Consider the following 19813-nt stretch of genomic DNA (forward strand, 5'->3'; position numbering starts at 1 on the left):
CCGCAGGCAGCCCCCCGCCAGCCGCCCGCTGCCCCCTCAGCACGCCGGGCCCCGCCGGGGGAGGTGGGGCGCGCGGCTCCGCCCCCGCCCGCGCTGGGATTTTCCACGAGGCGAACAGCAGAGCCGACCGGGCCGCCGCGGCACGTAGCGCACGCACGCGAGCCCGCCTCTGGCGCGAGGAGGAGGTAGCCAATGGGAGGGCGGCGAGGGGCCGGGCCTGCCAATGGGAGAGCGGAGGGGGGCTGAGCCGACCAATGGGGGGCGGGAGGAGGGCGGCTCATCTGCATGGGGTGGGCTATAGCCTGGCGTCCGCGCAGTCACTCGTTCCCAGTCAGAGGTGAGGCGGCGAGTGGGGCTGTGGTGCGGAGCGCGGCTGCCGGGGCGCAGGTGAGTGTGGCGGCGGCGGCAGGGCCTTTCGGCCTCATGGCCGAGCGTGGCCTCAGCGGCCCAGCCTCCCCGCAGTTGTACGCGGGGCGAGAGGTCCCGGTGGGGCCGCGGTTTCCTTTCTCCCTCCCCCGGTCTCCCCGGGCAGCAGGTCCGGAGCCCCCGCCGCCCCCGTGAGAGGGGGCCGCGCCGGCCCTGCCTGCCAACCGAACCGGGCCGGGCCTAGGCGGTCTCCGAGCGGGTGCTGGCCGCTGTGGGCGTGCTTCCCGCCTCACAGCGCGGCAGCCGCATCGCGGGGGCGGGGGGAGGCCTGCGCCGGCCATAGCCCCGCCAGCGTGCGCCGGGGGGGTAGAACCTTCTGGGGAGTACGGTGGGTCAAGGCTTCTGTCAAAGGCAGGGTTTAACCTCTCTCTCTTAATCATTAACAGTTGCTCTTGGATTGCGTGTCGTGATTTGGACCTTCGCCTCTTTAGTGGCAGTGGATGTCCTTCAGCTTCACATCTCAAATATTTAATGTTTGATGTCAGCGCTCAAATCTGCGTGCCTTAGGTCTCCCAGTGGGGTTAATTAAGTATTAGTTATCTCAAGGCAGCAGTTGTGGGGACTGCACCTGACAACTTGATGTGCATCTCTGGATGTTAAGGTGGGGGGGGGGGAAAAATTCCCTCTTAGCCAGGTTGCCTCGTGCAGGGTTGCCGGAGAGGATCTTGGTCTTTCTCTTGTTCCGTTACTTTGACTGCTGAGTCACAGGGCAGGGCTATGACTTTCTGAGCCTGGCAGGAAGTAGTGAAGTTTGTCATCCAAACCCACAGATTGAGGCAATGCAGTTTCAGGCCTCCATCTTATTAAACAACGAGAAGAGAAAGTGGTTCAACGTGTCTGTGACACGTTGCCCTGTCAGGCATTATTTAAAACACATTGCATCGTGTTGCAGAGCATAGAGGTGAATTAATACCGAGTGGCACACAAGGGAATGAGATTAGAAGGTGCCCTTGTTGGGCTGCATTTGTCCAGCTTTTAGGAGTGCTTCAGCAGTGGAATTGATATATTGGGATCTAATACAGTGAGGTCAAAGGTCTAATGAGCAGTAAGCTTTTTTCAGAGCAGTGATGGTATGAGACGTGCAGTCTTAGAGCACCTTTAAGTCATGTAAGACTTCCACTGATAACTGTATGTCAGTTCTGTAATAAGACAATAGTTCTTTCTATGGCTGAACTTTACTGTTGTTTTTTTAATATCCATTCAGATGCTTGCAGTGCTCGGTCAACCCTGTCTTGACTTAAGAGAAATGTGGCTGCAAAATAACTCGGAAGTACAGCTTTTGGTGATAAAAGTAGGCTGTAAATAAAATCTCTGGGAATGATTTTAGGTTGGAGTAGTCTGCACTGGTGTTAAAGTACTGTGTTCCCTGTGCAGAGCACAGGATCAGATAGGCAGTAAGTGGTGATTTCTTGGACTTCAGTTGAGAGTGGAGCTAGTGCTCAGAACTGGCAGTGGTGTGTTGGGCTGTAACTTAGCCTTGAAGAAGGTAATAACATGTGTGCTCCTGGGAAGGCCGGGAGAGCTAGTTTGCCTCCTGAAGGGAGGCACTGACCTTGCCAACAGATTATAGTATAAAAAAAGGTTTAAGTCAATGCACGCATTAAATACCGCTATGGTATTTGCATGGTTTTGGCTAGCTCCATCACTAAGTACAAAGGTCTGGAGCAGGCAGTGCTACTGATGAGCTCTCTTGCGTTCAGTTGGCGTTTCCACAGCTAGGCCTGTGCACAGGCTGATTCTTACTTTCTGGATGAGTTGACTGAATTGATTGAGGCAGAACACGTAATGCTCAGCCTGTGACGAGCTAAACAGCATCAGATTTTTACCCAGGAATAGCTCAGTGGGAAAACTGTTTCTTGAACATGGAAGTGAGGGGGTGTGCAAAATGAGCCAAAAAAAAATGGTGTGAGGAATTTCTGGAATGGCACAGTGCTGTGAAATGCTTCCTTCTAAAGAAAAGGGAGGGGACTGCTGGAGAGGTCATTTGTCAAGGACACTTGAGTGATGTCAAACCTGGCAGACATTGCCAGTGAAGCTCTTTCAGTGTGTATTCCTGAAGTGCCACCTTGTTTGTGAAGGTGAGCAAACAGTTTTTGCACTAAGACTTCCTGTGAGCTGGCTGTGCTTTCAAAGAATGAGGCACCTAATGTTTTGTCGCAAAGCGGTGGTTCTGAAAATGGAAGTAATGCATAGCAGGTGCCAGCCTAATAAGCTCTGAAAGCCCTTTTCAGATAAATGGGGATTCTTCCTGTTAGCCATTGCTCAGTGCAAGTGCAGAGAGATAAGTGTTAGCATGGATGGGCCTGATAACTAGAGAGTTGCAGGGATTTATTTCTAGCTGACATATTTACTGATTGAAGTTAAGTAGTGGCAATGTGAAGGCCAGCTTGAAGTAAGTTGCCTTGCTTCTTAGGGTAGCCATATCGTCTGTCAGTGTGCGGGGTCTTACTGTAAAACTGGCAATATCTAAAATCTTTGAGCTGCCTTATACAACATCCTGCTTAGAGGCAGGACAACTGGAAGGGACACTTTAAAGCCAAGGGGACAAACGGCTAGACTTGCTTTTAACATGGGGAGGGAAAAATTTGCTGTGGAGGAAGAATGAGTGTATGAAGTTAACCCCCACACACACTCCATACAAGCAGCAGTATTTCTAAGGCCCTGTTTTCTTAACTTTGCAGTAACTGCAGAGAGATTCGTGACCATTTCTGTAAACAAGGTTACCACCCACATTGGCTTGCCAAAAAGCCAGCTTCCAGATAGTTCTGTGTCTGAGGCTGAGCTTCATTCTTCTGCAGATGAAGTGGGTTTGGTGCCAGTCGATGGCTTACAGGCATTTGTATGACTTGGTTTTTTTTAAATGTAGCTGAGCTTACATAAGCCATTCCTTACTGCAGTTTTCTTGAAAAGTGTGTAGATATGTGAGAAGCGGGGAAAAGGAAGTATTCAGAAGATTGTGGTGATTTTTCTTCCTTTTAAGAGGAAAAGCTATTCCTGTAAATACTTAAGATGGGTGTAACTATTAATGCAAGTTCTTAATTAGAGCTGTGACTGTTTCTATTTCAAGATAGGTTACATTTGGCTCTGAACAGCTGCTGTGCATACTAAGAACTGTTGCACTTCAGTCTTCAATCAAAAAGAATTCTAACCAGTAGCAAAGACTGCCTCTATTAGGATTGCTTTGCTGCTCTTATGTGTTGAGCTGACATTCCCTTAGATCTCTCTGGAAACAAGGCTTCTGGTTTTAAATTGTTCTTCCCACCTAGGTTGAAATTTCTGTCCTCTCAACATATGGCTCTAACTCTCACCAAGTATAAAGTTTTCCCAGCTGAAGTAGTGTGAGGTGATGTTTTTAAACTGTTCTCATGACTGCAGGTGTTATTACAGGATATCAATGCCAAGCTGATGCTAGCAGCAGCAGGTGATGCATGCTGAAAGGAGTGCAAGGCTCATGAGGTCCCCGCGGAGGGTGTCTGAGGGGGTTTCTGCTCTCCTGGCACCCTTGACTGTGTGGGAGAGAGACCAGGCAGCAGGTCTCATGAGGGGTGAGTGAGAGTTGGGTGGTGCCAGCTGTGCCTGTGGCCAGTTCAAGCTGCTGGAAGCCTCTAGGGAGCACCAGCAACCAGTGTGTGGAAACAGGGAGAGGTGTCTGTTGGGAGCAGCATCAGCAGTTGGTGTGGCAGCTCTCCTGGGAGGAGTGTGCCAGGGTTTGGGCTGCTGCCTGCTCTGCTCACCTGCAGGCTTAGGCTGCAACCTGATGGTCACACCAACTAAGTGGTGGCTGTGCAGGCCTACCTGGAAGCTTGAGATCTCCAGGGAATTAGAAGGATGACATTTTTCAAAAGAATTACCACTTTTAGTGGACTTTTAAGAACTGTAAGGAGAGTGTAACCTACTGAAAGAGAATGGTGTCCAACTGCTGCAGCTGCAAGGCTGTGGCTGAAAGCCAAGCAGAAACACTACAGCTTACCTATGCTGATGTCTCCACCTAAACAGTCCTCCCAAGGACTGGAATAGCTGTCCAGACCTTAGGTTGCGTGGAGCATCAGTATCTGGAAGTCCCCCTGGCACATGAAGGCAGCAGTGGATGTCATAGCTGCAAGTGCAACGATGGGGAGAAACTCCTCAAACAAGTAGCTGTGTTAGAGGAGCTCAAGAGGCAGTGCAGTATCCAGGGATGTGAGCAGGAGAGAGATAGATGGTATTGTGCACTGTGCCATGCTGAGCCCTGCCTTAATGCTGGGCAAGTTATGCACGAGATAAAGGAGCCTGGACCCTTGTCTCCACTTGGGGTGGAAGAACCTTCCCCATCCTCTGAAATGCTCCTGCATAACAGACATGATGCTCTGGGGTTGAAGAATGAAAAACATGCAATTAATAGACAGGATCCAGGAAAAGCAAACCATGCAAAGTTGGTCTAGCCACCCATCTGCATTAGAACTGGTGCTGCCAGAAGAGCATGTAAGGTATTAGTAATTAGAGGTTCCTTACTGAGAGGCACTGAAGGGCCTGTTTTCCATTCAGACAATTTCTCTAGGGAAGTTTGCTGCCCTATCAGAAGCTTGCATTCGTGACATCACTGAGAGGCTGCCAAGCCTGCTGAAACCTACAAATTACCATCTGTTCCTACTATTCTGTGTAGGGTCTCATGATACTGCAATGAGGTAACTCAAAGCATCGAAAGAGACGATGTCCCTTGGAGCAATGTTAAAAGGATTGGGAGCACAGGTGGTGTTCTCCATCCTCTCAGTCAGAGGAAGGGGTTCAGGAAAGAGGAGGTAAATTCAATGGGTGATTGACTGGCTGCCTAGCTGGTGCCATAATCAGGATTTTGGCTTTTGTGATCATGGATCAACCTTAGAGAAGGCTGGGTCTTTTGGGAGCTGATAGAAATCACCTGACCAAGTGGGGCAAGAGCATTTTTGCCAACAAGCTGGCCAGGCTTAAGGAGAGCTTTAAGCTAGACTTAGTGGGGGAAAGAAATGGAGTTTAGAGTAACAGAGAAGAGCCAGGGGCTGCTGATAAATCAGGAACCAACAGGGAAACAGTTGTGAAATGCCTCAAAGGAATTCAGGCTTGTTCTAAAAAGTTGGCAGGGTTGGTAGCCCAACTGAACTGTCCGATGCATGCAGCATGGGTAACAAACAGGAGGAAGTGGAAGCCCCTGTGCACCTAGAAAGCTATGATCTAATTTCTATTACTGAAACTTGGTGAGATGAATCACACGACTGGAGTGCTGCAATCGATTGCTATAAACTGTTCAGGAGGGGTAGGCAAGGAAGGAGAGGTGTGCAGGTTGTTCTTTGTGTTTAAAAAAGAGACATATTGGTTGCACAGAGCTGTGTTTGAAGAATATTGATGAACAGGTTAAAACTGAAAGTTTGAAACTGGAAGAGGGTAGATTAAGTTTGGATGTAAGGAAGAAATTTTTTGTGGTGAGACACCAGAAGAGGTTGCCCAGGGAAGTTGTGGATGCTGCATCATTGGAAGTGTTCAAAGTCAGGTTGGGCTGTGCTTTGAGCAACCTGATCTAGTGAAAGATGTCCCTGCCCATGGCAGGGGTGTTGAACTAGATGATCTTTGAAGGCCCCTTCCAACCCAAACCATTCTATGATTAATGCTGAACTCTTCTTTTCAGGTGTTAAAGATGTCCATTCTCAAGATCCATGCCCGTGAAATCTTTGACTCTCGTGGGAATCCCACTGTTGAGGTAGACCTCTTTACCAACAAAGGTGAGTCCTTAGCTGTAGATGTACATTCTTTTCTTCTATCTGATAGAACTGAAGAGGCAGTCAAAAGTATACCAACTGTGCTGTTCTAGCAGTGGAATTGTGCTTACTCTTTCCTCCATACATATAACATGTTGCTGAGCTTGCTGTGGGACTTGCAGTAAAAAACTCTACCTCATTCTGCTGGGATGAATTTGCGGAGCTCAAGATACTGGCCTGGACAGTGAAGCATTTTTTGAAGTGCGCCACTTCTTACAGTCTAAATTGTGCAAGTGTTAATCCAAACCTGCCTTCCTCCCCTTGCCCTGAGTGTAAACTGGGATAGCATTTGTAAACTTGGTGCTAACAAGGCCTTCGTTCCTGTCCTTAAGCAGCTGCTAATGGTCTTAGTTTGCAGTGTTGCCCAAATTCTGTATGACTGCACTTCAAGTTTAATTCTTGATTTGTCTAGCAGTCACTTTGTGTAATGAAACAGTCTTTTGCTGCTGAGTTGAATCTTGGGTAATGGTTTCTTCTCTGCATAAGTTCTCAGGCATGACTAAACAACTTGTCTAATTGTGTTTTCACATATAACATCTTACATTTTTTAATTATTGTAGGACTTTCCCTTGGTCTGTTAGTTGTTCATCCCATATCTGATAGGATCTGACAAAGGCATTGTGCAAACACATACCAGTGTGGTTTGGTGGAATGAGCAAATACAATAGCTGTAATACCCTAACTAAATAGCTGATCTTTCTGCCTCAAAAGATTAATGCAGTCATTTAATGAGATTGCCCCTCCTAAGCTCTTTGCTGTAGTGGGATAAGGGGAAGACTGGAGATTGAAGCTGGCATCTTGAACCACAGGCAGAACAGACTCCAGTGTACTGATTTGCTCAAAGTTCAGCATCCTTGGCTGGAAGAATGGCCTGTCTGGGTGGCTGTGCTGTTGTCAGGAGAGCTCAGAACTCATATGAACAAAATAGGCCTCCTAATTGTCCCTTATGTGCCATAGCTTAGAAAAACTTAACAGCTCACCTGCCAGGCTGAGCTCAAAAGCAAATTCAGCGAAGAAAGCTGTCTTTTTTGGGAGGGGAATGGGTGGCTTCCCAAACTTAAACACTTGAAATGCACAGTGGAAGAGAATGAGTGAGTCAGCTTGCTGTTGATCAGTATGAGGGAGACACTGATGAATTGGTGATGCTGTAAAGGAGCGAACAGCTCTCAGGATGACTCTGTAAGTGAGCAGAGATGTGGTTTAGAGATGACCTCTCCAATCTCCAGGGATGGAAGTATGGGGTAGGTTGGGATGGAGTATGGGTGGAGAACGTTTTGCGGGTTTGTATGGGCTAAGAGGGTTCTTTTCTGTTGTAAATAGGTCTGTTCAGAGCCGCTGTTCCCAGCGGTGCCTCAACTGGAATCTATGAAGCTCTGGAGCTTCGTGACAATGACAAGACACGCTACATGGGGAAAGGTAAACCTGAATTTTGGTACCCAGCTTGGCCCGTTACAATGGCTGTGTTGCTGCATATGTTTATGCCAGATTGTAGCAGAGGATGCATGGGCTCCTTCACTGCTGTTCATATTCTGTACAAGGCATGGCAATTAAGCAAAAGCAGTGGAGGTTTACAGTAAGATGATAGCAATGTATGCCATGTGCAGGCTGCATGGTTGGGGCAGATGTAAAGCACAGGCTGCTGGATTTTCCGGCGGACAATGTGGAGAGTGATTCTGCCTCCAGCAGTGCAGCTTCATAGTGGTGGAGATCACTGTACTTCCATAGGTGGGTATGTGGAGCTCAGGCATGCCAGCTAGGTGATAATGCCTCTAGTACAGTATGCCCAAACATACTTTGTTATGCCACTCCTGTTGCCCTGCGCATTGTTGCGTGTCAGAGTACAGAGTGCTTCAGTAGTGTGTTGTAAGAGCATCTAAACTACCTGCTCCAAAAGGCTTGGTGGTACTGCAGCTAGTCTCAAGATCTCTTCATAGACCAAATTTTCAAAGAACTGTTAAATGTATCTGCTCTGGCACTAAAGACTCCTTAGATCCCAGCATTTTAAATCCTGAACCTGAGGTTCATGCCAACTGCTGAACACAGCTATAGTGCAGCTTTACACTGGTAATCATGGAAGGTGCTTTTGTTTTGGACTGTGTAATAGCTAAAGCCACTTCAGCTTCCTGTCTGTCGTTATAGGTAGCCAGGATACTTAAGGTTGTTAATGGTGTAATATTTGAGTTGCCTGGGGACTGATTGTGTGTTCTGAAAGGAAACTAAACACAGCAGTCACCAGACTGGCTTGGGAACAGCTATGGGACAAAATGAATAGCTGTGTACAAGATATCATTACCTAATAAACATTCTAATAGTAACTTAAGACTACTCGAAGAGCTTGGACAGTCAGGATTCCTTTTTAGCTTGCTGCTGTAAAAGCATTGGTGATGCCTTCCAAGCATATGCAATCAACTTAACTTTTGGCTGGGGCAGAGAATTACTTGTCTTCAAACTTTTCTGCCAGTCAGGTGAAAGGAAGCTGAAATATTTTGTGCTTCTTAAGAAAGAGTGGTTAGCATGGATAACTACTGAATTGAACTTGGAGAGCCTGGTCTGAGAAGACTCATGGTTGTTATTACTTTAACACAGAATAAATTAGGTGACTGAATATCCCAAAGAGCTGAAAAGCTTATGCTGTTTACCTAGGGCACTTTTCATTGAAGAGTAAATGTGTACTTACCTCAGTGTGCTAAATGTGTGTGTCCTCAGACTTGTTAAATCTGATCCTACAGGCAGTTCTTCATGATGCTTAGCTATACAGTAGTCTGAGCTTCCACAACAGGCTATCACAGCTGAAGGTTTTTGTCAGCTGGGGAATAACATGAGTTAGGAAAAAATAATCACCAAATGGGATGAGTTGCAGATAGCTGTAGGTCTTTTGTAATACAAATCTGCAGACTTAGACCATTTAAAAGGCAATTAATGTGGTTCAGGGTGTACTTAATTAGCATTCATCAGTTCTGAAGCATAGGTCTTTGGACATCTTTAAACACTATACAGGGATGACAGTATTCCTTAGGCTAATATTGGTAGCTGGCCAATGATGGTATCTGCTTATGGGGAAGAAGCAAGTTTATACTGGAACTGCTGGTTTATGCAGTGGTGGGTCCACATAGATTAAAAGGATGGTGCTGTGTTCGTGCTTTGTTCCCTGCCTGAAGCTAGAGCAGACAATTAATTTCTGTGCCTGTGTCTAGGTACAGAGACAGTATACTTCATCTTTGTATCAAATGTAAAACATGTGCTAAGGGGATGCTTTAGCAATGTTGCGAAGTGATAGCAGATAGTGAAATGCCTGAGCTGCTGCATGCTTAACTTCTGGGGAAACCTTTCTCTTTCCCCTCAGCCCCATACTAGCTACTATGAAGAAAATTAACTCTACCCCAGCCAAAACCAGCACACCCCTTACTTGTCCATTCTATGAATGGGTAGGAGTAGTCTATCCTAAAACCTTTTCTAACTGCTGTCATTAAGCCACTGGAGGTTTGGGTCCACAGTGGTGTTCGCAATAGTACGGAAACCTGGGTGGAAAGACCAAATACAGCCTTGCTGGCTGATGCACAATTTCCTCTACCCTTTGAACCCTTTTATTTCTAGTCTGCTGCTCAGTATCAGACACTTGCACACTTGTAGGTCTGTTTACCTATTTGTGTCCTTTTCTTTTTCTTGCATGACTGGCTTTGTTTCTGGCTGTGAGTCTTCATCTCTTCCTTGATTCTCTTGTCCATTTCGCTTCTGTCAGGTGTATCCAGAGCTGTTAAATATGTTAACGAGTTCCTGGCGACAGCATTGTGTACACAGGTAATGGATGTGCTTTCAGTGCAACCTTGTCACTTGGACAAATTTCTCCAGTGCATGGTCTTGCAAACTAACATTGCAGCAGGCATTCCTAGATGATGCTTACTTCATGCAACTGCCATTCAGTTGAGATGACCTCTATAAGTGTTCAGATTTGGCTGTAAGCTCAGGTTGGATTCATGTTTGAACAGCATGAGGTGGTATTCTGGAGATTTTATTGTTACTGAGATCACCTACTAATGCCTGCGTAGCCAGTGTGGTTGACCAGTGTCCGATTTGCTTGTTCCTTCCAGGTGTCTCAAAAGCTGTTGAGCACGTCAATAAAACAATTGCACCTGCACTGATTAGCAAGGTAGGAGCAATCAGTCTTCTGCTAACATCAGCAAATGCTGGTCCAGTGTGTCCTAACTGATGGGTTGTCTCTAGAGACAGTTACAGGAACTGTATTACATGGGGGGGAGTTAGCCTGTGTATTGGAGTGCATGTGAACAAACTGACCTATGGTAATTGGTTTACTTAATGACTGCCTATCTAACACTTAATCAAAACTATCTCTAGCAGCCTAGTGTTGCAGTGTGCAGAAATACTTAAGCACCTGGGAATTTCAGTGATATGCAGTTAAGATGCAAGCTGTTTTATGCTTAAAAGGGTGGCTGAATGATGGGGAGGGACTGGGTTTTATCCAAGCTGGCTAGCTTGGAAGGGAGTCTGAGGGGGTCTTAGTAAAGTCTGCTTGAGTGAGATTCTGGTGCCCTTTGTGGGTGCTAAGCTCTAGCTAGAAAGGATGGTGCAAGACTAAGTGGTAATGCATAAAGTGATTGCACATTCTTAGTGACTGTTACAAACACTATGTACTAAATGAGCAAGCTGATCATCTTTGAGTTTGCACTGCAGAGGCATAAACTAGGACTTACCAGGCAGATAGCAGTGTAGATGTCAGGAAGTCAAGGGACATGATAGCCTTACAGCTCTGAATGTGAAGAATAAAACAGGCTTTTGATGTGTCCAGCTTACCTGGCAGCTTTGGTCTGGGGAAGTGACCAGAAGATGCTGCTGTGTGATAATTACAACAGCTAGTCTCTTGAACTGCTGGTAGTTGCCCTTAGGCAGTCTTGGTGCCTGCCAGGGAAATCAAAATGCAGTGGGTAGGTGAGTTCATAGTGCTGTGTTTGGTGTCAAGCGGTGCTTTGCTTGTGTCTCTTTGCAGAATGTCAATGTTGTGGAGCAAGAAAAGATAGACAAACTGATGCTGGAAATGGATGGATCGGAGAACAAATGTAAGTGGGCTTTATGTTGCAGTGAGGTGTGAAAAGATGACGATTGGTTTATAGAATTCTAGCTTACCTTATTGGAAACAATGGGCAGTGCATGGCATATGCTCTGCACTTCCATAACTGAGACTGTGGTGCTGGTATTGCTGAGTCTCTTCATGTAGACATAACACTTCTGTAAACAATATTTTTCTGTTGCAGCCAAATTTGGTGCCAATGCCATCTTGGGTGTATCTCTGGCTGTATGCAAAGCTGGTGCTGCCGAGAAGGGTGTGCCGTTGTACCGTCACATTGCTGACCTTGCTGGAAATGCAGAAGTCATTCTTCCAGTTCCTGTAAGTCTGTTGATAGGGCTAGCTAAAGACTTGATCTGACCAGGTGCTTCATTATGTCTTGTGGTCTTGGATCAAGTTTTCTAGAGAATGGAGAGTCTTAACATAAATGCTGTTAGCAATTTACCCTGAAACATTCTAACTTGACTTTTCTTTTTGGTTACTCCAAGGCTTTCAATGTGATCAATGGTGGCTCCCATGCTGGCAATAAGCTGGCTATGCAGGAGTTCATGATCCTCCCTGTGGGTGCTGACAGCTTCAAGGAGGCAATGCGCATTGGTGCAGAGGTCTATCACAATCTAAAGAATGTAATCAAGGAGAAGTATGGCAAGGATGCAACCAACGTGGGTGATGAGGGTGGCTTTGCCCCCAACATCCTGGAAAATAAAGAAGGTAAGAATGAGCTAAGTGTGGGAGGAGGCTTAACTGATAGCTGGAGAAGGAAGACCGTACCTGTCCAGTATGAATGGAAAGCAGAATCAGTAGGCTGTAGAACTTGCTGCTGTTTCTTTGCTCTGCTTCTATCCTGACAGACTTTCCAAGATGCTATACTGGTGTGGTCCAGTATAGGACCACAGAACTATTCCCTTAGACATCAGTTTATGCAGCTTGACAGGATGGCTTTGACTTCAGTGCCTCATTACGGTTTCATTCCGGTAGCAGCTTAAGGGAATCTTGCCACCTTCCAGTTGAAAAGTGGTGTGGGAATGTCTGCACGCATTGCAGATTTTCCAGAAATCAGCAGTCAGAGTTTAGTGGAATTGTTTTTCTGCTGACAAAGGAGGAAAACAGTTTGAACTATGCCTGGTAATGCGTGGGGGTGCGTGAAGGCTTGCCTGGGAACTTGAGATTTTGGCTGCTTCCACAGCCAAGCAGTTCTGTTGAGAAACCTGTGGGGGAGGGAGGCACTTTGTCTTGCGGAAGGTGAAATACCTGTTCCTACAAAAACTGTACCAGAAGAGCTGTTTATCTGCCTCTTGTAGAAATGGAGCTGCTAATAAGCCAGTAGAATACTAGTACCCTCTTAAGTTGTTACTTCAAATCTGTTAGTAATATTATTGTTGAAGGTGGTTTCTGAACTGCATTGCCTTTTCTAACACTGAAGATGCTGAGCCAGCACCAGAAATCAGGGCCTTTGTGAATCCCACAGTCACGTGCAGCTCTTGCTAGGTCTGTACCCTAGCGGACATCGGTGAAGATGACCTTGAATCACCATTACAGTCCCAGGAATTTGTGTTGCTGGCAGCAGCTGCTTCTGCAGTTTGTACTACATTAACATTTTAAACCCCAGCAAAAAACAAACAAAAACACTTGATCTAAGCTTCCTACTGTAAATAGCCTGTCTGACCCAGCTGCTTGGCTTTGAGTCAGAGGTGACTGGGAGAGTCTTACTGGTTGTGACCATACTTAATTTCCTTGCTTGGACTCTGTCAAACAGGGTACCATAGTGGGTAGTATCCAGAGACTCTGACTGAGTAGTTATATTCCCTCTTCTGCATATAAATGTGCGAGTGGAGAACAGGCAGATGCAATGAGAGGGTGCCCCGTTGCAGAGGCAGGCTGTATATCACATTGCCTGCAGGGTTTGGATGCTTACCACTTTTGTGGTCAACACCTGATCTGGAGCTAAAAGAGATTAAAGTGCAGTTGCTACTTCCTGCCCACATACATAAAGCTGAAAGAGGATGTAGTATCATCTAGTATTAAGCTTTCTGGGCAGACATGTAGTCCTGCCTAAAGAGATTGTGAATCCCATAATGGTGTCTCAAGGGTATTACAAGCTAAAAGCAGTATTAAAGTAATATCTTGTTCCGGTCAGTTCAGAAGTTAGAGAGTTTTTAAGAACTTTTTCTATGAGGCCTTTTGGGCTTTCAGCAGGGGGTAATGGAGACTCTTCGCCAAGTGAATGTACTGTTGTTGGTAAATGAATAGCTTTTGAGTTAAAATGTTTGGCGGGAACTCAGAAATACCTTACCGTGTTTCAGCTCTGGAGTTGCTGAAGACTGCTATCAGCAAGGCTGGCTACACTGAAAAGGTTGTCATTGGCATGGATGTGGCTGCCTCAGAGTTCTACCGTGATGGAAAGTATGACCTGGACTTCAAATCCCCTGATGATCCCAGCAGATATATTTCTCCTGATCAGCTGGCAGACCTGTACAAGGGCTTTGTCAAGAACTACCCCTGTAAGTTGTTCATCCACAAGAAGCACGGTAGTAGTGATGAGTAGGGGTTGAATGGTGAAGGAAAGAGTTAGGAAGCAGCCTCCCTTATAAGAGGGATCAAGAGCAGAACAACCAGCTAGCCTTTTAGGGGTCTTAGGAATGCTCTTTGAGGTGGGTAGTACTTGGCTGCAGCACTTTGGTACCACTGCTTTCAAACAAGACCTTTCAGGGTAGCATTGTCTTAAAGCTCCTTGTGTCCCTCTGCAGTGGTGTCCATTGAAGATCCGTTTGACCAGGATGACTGGGCTGCCTGGAAGAAGTTCACTGGCAGTGTTGGCATCCAGGTGGTTGGTGATGATCTGACTGTGACCAATCCAAAGCGTATTGCCAAGGCTGTGGAGGAGAAATCCTGCAACTGCCTCCTTCTTAAGGTCAACCAGATTGGCTCTGTGACAGAGTCCCTGCAAGCGTAAGTTCTCCCCTCTTGGTTATGCCAGGGAGGGGGGTTGTCTAATTGAGGGAGGTGAACATACAGACCAGATCAAGTGGAATAGAAATCTGTCAATTGGGCATGTGTGAAGGGAGAACAATTGTTAATCAATAGAGAATGTTGGCAAGTAAACCTGTGCCTTTATGGTCTTGAAGTCATGTAGGCATGTCAGACAACTTCACTGGGCCTAAGTGTGTGTAAAAGCAGTTCTTGATCACTGTGGTGTGATCCTAACCCTAACATGTAGCAAAGGGCACTTCTGTCTTGCCAAAGCAGGGCATGCCTGCCGCTTTGCAGAACTACTAGAGCAAAGGCTGCTAAGCAGATAGGCATGGTGTGAGGCTTCATCTGTTTATCTCTTCTAGCTGCAAGCTTGCCCAGTCCAATGGCTGGGGTGTGATGGTGAGTCACCGCTCTGGAGAAACAGAAGATACCTTCATTGCTGATCTGGTAGTTGGTCTCTGCACGGGTCAGGTTGGTATCTGTAGCTGCTGTAGCTTGCCTTTTTGCTTGACGAGATAATATGGTGATGAAGCCATACTGCACAGCAGATGGGGTCTGCTCTGGCTTAAGGCATGCATATTTGCTGTTTCTGTATATAGGAAGCTGATTTGTCTAATTGGGAGTGTGACGAAGGAACATGTTATCTTGTGTAAACTCACCTTTGACCACCAATTAAAAAAAAATCTTAGTTAACTCCAGTGGGTGTATTGGGATTTCCTGATACTGAAGCTGTTAGAAAATTAACAATCTTTTATTACTCCCAAGCCCTATCCTGTTTGAGTATACAGATATTTAGAGCCTGGTGCTGAAATAAAGCTTGTGATTATGCATATTACTCAAAATAGAATAGTTTTGTGTTGGCATCTGTGGCCTTATTTCTGCTATAGTTCTTTACTAACTTCTGGATTTCCCCTTCAGATCAAAACTGGTGCCCCTTGCCGATCTGAGCGTCTAGCCAAGTACAACCAGCTGCTGAGGTGAGACTCTTTGGTTGGGGGGGCAAAAGGGTTGAGGTTAAGCCTGACATAAAATGGATGCTCCACTAATGCATTCGGGGCACAGCTTGGTCTTCTGCATCTCAGAAACACTCTGCAGCTTAAGGATATAAACTGACACTGGCAGAGGTGCTTTGGGGCTGGTGCTGTGCTTGCAGAACTGGCTGTAGGCTAAAAGATGAGTTGGGTGGGTAATGTCCCTAACAGACACGCTGAAGGGGAACATCATACAAAGCATCTTGTGATACTAGATAGGAGACTTTGTCTTTCTGTCTGCATGATGCAGTTCCCTTGGGCAAGCATTTAAAATGTTTGGGCGAAGTTATGTGAGATGGGTGACACTGACCAGTGCAGTTAAACATGCACGTAACTGAAGTTGCTGGGTGGGAACTGGCCTGTGGCTCTGGCAGTATCCTTGGTACCAGTTAGATCAGGTGATGTGGCGGAAGGCCAGCAGCTGTGCTAATGCAGGGGTTCTACACTGTCTGCTCATACCCACCACTCTCTTCCCTTTCCATCAGAATTGAAGAGGAGCTCGGCAGCAAGGCCCGTTTCGCTGGAAGGAACTTCAGGAACCCTCGTGTCAACTAACTGTGTGGATCAGTCAATGCCTGTTCTGGTTTAAAGCACTAGACATCTACTTAGATCGCAGTCACTCGTACTAGAACGATAAGGGCAGCTGAAGGAAAAAGACCAGTTTGCAGGTCCTCTTCCCCCCTAGAAGATTCCTTCACCTAGTGTTTTCACCAACTCTGACCTGTTACTTGTAATGCTCCACAGCTTCTGTAGAACAATCCCTGGGAGGGGTTTCTGTGTATTAAACACCCTCTGGGATAGTGACCTTGTGTCTCTGGGCATAAACACTTCAGTTCCTTTCTCTGCCTGTCTGGTCTTCAATGTTTGGAGCTGTGTGAGTTGCAGTGCAGCAAGAGGTACCTGCAAACAGAAATAGTAGTGTTTTTACATGTGGTAAATAAAAGCATCAAACAACCCAATGAAGTGTGGCTTTGAGTTGCTTTGGGGGAGACAGACGAGCAGGGATACCTACCTCTGCATAATTGTACCCTGTTGTAAAGCTGTTGTGCAGGGAGCAAGAGTTGGACTGCTGTTGCTGTGGCCATGGGGTGGACTTGGGTTGCTTTGTGAGAAATAGACAAAGAATTAGCTGGATGGATGTGCCTGCTCTCAGGAGGTGGCCTTCATGGCTACGTGTACTCACTTGGAAGGGGGACTAAGAGTAGGTTTCTAACCCAGATCAATCGTGATCCTGCAGGGGAAGAGAGAAAGCTCTGAGGTCTTACTTCATTTATCAGAGATGAGGTGTATCCTGACAATAACTGTTGTGATTAACCTTTATCATGGACTGTAGCAGATGTCTGCTTGTCAGTCACGTCACAGTATTACTGAAAACATTCAGTGATAGCCTTGGCTTTTAGCAAGAGGTTGTCACTGTGTTAACGGTGTTGAAAATGAGTTTGTAACCTCCATCTTGATCTGTTGCTATGAGAAGATGTAGTTTCCCAGGAGCGAGTTGTGGAATGGTGCTGTTCTGAACCCTTGTGCTTTGTTAATAGCTCTCTAATAGAAGGTGTAATTGGAAGTTGAGCTGATAGCTGCACTTAATTTTTACCCTATTAGTATCTAGGTACCAGATTTCACATGAGAGGAGAAAAGACTTCAGGGGATTTCCAGCTGTGGGAGAGCAGATGGCCATAAACAAAAGGCTCATGAGTAAATATTTGTATTTCCAAACCTCTTTGTTTTGTTCAGGTTGCAGCTCTGCTGGTTTGGTGGGGAAGGGCAGGCAGGGAGAGAGATGGCAAAGCATGTGGCTTGTTCTCAGCTGGTGCTTGTGATCCTGGAGCTGAGGAGGAAGAATTCTTTTTTCCTGGTGTTTGGCAAGAGATTGTTCAGTGGCTCTGTCACTGCTGTGGTTCTGTTGTGCTGTGTAGACATCGTCAGAGCAGCATCCTTGGTGGGGGGGAGTGGGGAGCAGAGTTGTAATGTCAGTCCCTTACCGCAGGAAAAAGCAGACTATTGCACAATTGAGGGAGGCATTGTTTAAGCCAGGTCTTGTTGCTTAGGGTTTTTTCCATAACAGCAGATTTGTAAGGAAAAGATTAATTTCTGATTCACTTCAATGAGTGTTCTACTAGTCTCTCAGTTCTGGGAAACTAAATTACCTGTGGTTGGAAATTTTTATTATCTGTGAGGAGCACAACAGTGCCTCGCTGTGGGTCTTAAATGTGTTGCAACACCACAATGCAACACCTTGCAAGTTGATTTTGTCTCTTACGGTTTTAAATTGGTAAGATGGAAATGGCACATTTAAAGCCAGGGTACGTGTCATTTATCTTAAACCCTGGCTCTTAAAGAACATCTTCAGTTCTAGTTGGGGGAAAAAAACCCACAGATCTTATTTCAAAAGCTGCTGTTAAAAGTACAGAGCTATAAAATGCAGAAGGCTGAGGACTGTGTCTCATATCCCTAAAGAAACCTGTACAAGTGTTCTGCCATCAGAGGAGAAAGGGTGTGAGGCTGCCCTGTGAGGGGTAAAGCCAGCACAGAGATGTTTAAGAGTTGCTGGGAGATGTTAGGTCTGCCGAGTACTAGCGTGAGTAATAGCTGTGAAAGGATTTAGCAGAGAGGACTGTTGATGGGAAAGCCTGGCTTCTATAGCATCTATTGATCAGTGTTTTTGAACTAGAAAGACTCATCTGTTGTTGGCATTTCCAAAATGCCTTGTCTTGTGTGAAGACTGGAGAAGCTGCAGCACCAAGAATGCTAAACACCCTCCACAGAGGAAAGGAGGAGTTTTTGGCATCTTCACTATGGCTGAAACCATGGAGGGAGGAGAAAAATGGCTCTTGTACAGTGCTGTGTCTTCTGATGTGAGCAGCCCCTGAGCCAAAGGGAATGGGGCCCACAGTCCTGTTAGCTCACTCAGCTTGAAAGGAGGAGGAATATTGAGCTCCTGCCACCGGGGATGGGGGTATGTTTGGATCCAGGTCTGTGTTTTGCAGGGCCCAAGGACCAGTGGGAGTAAGGTGAGTTCAGACCCGAACCGCAGCTTAGGCTGCCCCGGCCCTACAGCCTGTTCAGCGGATGGAGTCCGGACGTGAATGCGGCCACAGCTGGCCACCGAAACAAACCTCCCCGCAAGGACAGTAATGTGTGCAATGAAAACATCCCTTTGTTGGGCAGTTGGCAACTGTTTCTCCTGATGAGACTTATCTCCTTTGTCAAGCCCTTCTTAAGAAGAGCTTTGCTATAAATACCAAATTTACCAGCCTCGGCTCAGCACATGGTAAATGCCTCCTCTCACACATATTTGTCCTTTCATAAGGCATCGGTCTAAGCTGGTTGCGCTCCATGCAGCTTAGAAACCTGGTGCACTTTTCACACACAGCTGATCTCTGAATTAGACCTGTTAAATGAATTAACCAGCTAATTACACATAAATCCTATCAAGGGATTTTTCTTCTCTCAAAGAGGCAAGCTTGTAGCATATGCAGAATGGTTTAGAAAGCTTTTCAACAGAAGCATGTTGGGAAGCAATAGCATAGCTGCTTCTCATCTGGTACTTCAGATAGTGAAGTCCCAACTCTCACCCCACCTTACCTGCACCTCTGTGCTTCCACCTGGTGGTTTTCTTTCAATAAGCATCAGAAAGCAAAAAAAAATGGGAAATGGGGTCTCTGGTTGCTGTAAGTTGACAAAACCAGAAATGGCAGTACAGCTGGGATGAAAAGCCTGATGAGAGTAGTGGCTGGCACCTGGGCTGCGGTACCTGCGTGCAGGTATACAGGCCTGGGGGAAAAAAGAAGCCAGTGCCCGGAGCTGGAATCCTCCTCTGCTCCGGTGAATAGTTTGGTCCCAGCTCTGATAGAAGAGCCTCCTACTTCTGCTGGTTAATAACACTGCAAATGAAACCCAGGTATTAACTCGTTATTGTTGACACCTTGTTGTCTGTGCATGATGGAGAATTGTTAGAGGTACAATTACCAGATCTGTTGTGTCTTAAAATAATCAGGAAATTGCATGCAGAATGGCAGGGTTAGAGGAATGTTGCTTGGGCGCTAAAGCCAAAAACGAAAGTCAGATGCTATAGAACTGTATGCTCCTTCCTACACCAGGAAACCAAACCACAACGTCAGATGCTGCGCTCCTGCCCCATCAAACCGGAGCTATATAGAGCTTTCCAGTTAAATCTCGGAGAGTGTTTGGGCCAGATCAGCAAGGTGCTCCCAGCCGCAGAGGATTCAGGCTCCACCTAATGAGGCTGGAGCACTGAAAGGAGTTACTTGCAAAGGAAAAGAAGAGACCAGAATGGGTAAGTGCTGAAACGCAGGACTGTGGTTTGTAGATAAGAATTTAAAGTGCATTAGAGAAAAGTGAATGATCAGTGACTCTGTGTGTGTGTTTGGAGCGAGGGGAATAAGTGAATAGGGAACAAGATTTGATTGCTGAAAATCAAGACCTAAACCTGCAGTGCCAGCGAGGGGGAGAGATGTCTCTGCTCCTTAATCAGGGCTTGAATCCCGCTGCATAGCTCCTCACCTTTCTGTACT

General features: G+C 46.3%; 1 protein-coding gene across 2 annotated transcripts; it reads left to right on the forward strand.

Annotated features, from left to right (window-relative positions):
• Nucleotides 1-331: 331 nt before the first annotated feature.
• Nucleotides 332-16237, forward strand: ENO1 (enolase 1). 2 transcript variants are annotated; one of them, XM_059830131.1, is made up of 12 exons: nucleotides 332-387; nucleotides 6065-6158; nucleotides 7515-7610; nucleotides 9934-9992; nucleotides 11197-11266; nucleotides 11462-11595; nucleotides 11763-11985; nucleotides 13578-13775; nucleotides 14022-14223; nucleotides 14610-14718; nucleotides 15166-15224; nucleotides 15764-16237. In XM_059830131.1, exons 2-12 carry the CDS (start codon nucleotides 6074-6076, stop codon nucleotides 15831-15833), a joined length of 1305 nt encoding a protein of 434 aa, XP_059686114.1. In that variant the 5' UTR covers nucleotides 332-387; nucleotides 6065-6073; the 3' UTR covers nucleotides 15834-16237. The 2 variants fall into 2 exon arrangements, with proteins under 2 accessions (XP_059686114.1, XP_059686115.1); XM_059830132.1 differs by lacking the exon at nucleotides 9934-9992 and adding an exon at nucleotides 10283-10341.
• Nucleotides 16238-19813: the final 3576 nt, after the last annotated feature.

The sequence above is a fragment of the Gavia stellata genome, chromosome 27, assembly GCF_030936135.1.
Source record: "Gavia stellata isolate bGavSte3 chromosome 27, bGavSte3.hap2, whole genome shotgun sequence".
NCBI lineage: Eukaryota > Metazoa > Chordata > Aves > Gaviiformes > Gaviidae > Gavia > Gavia stellata.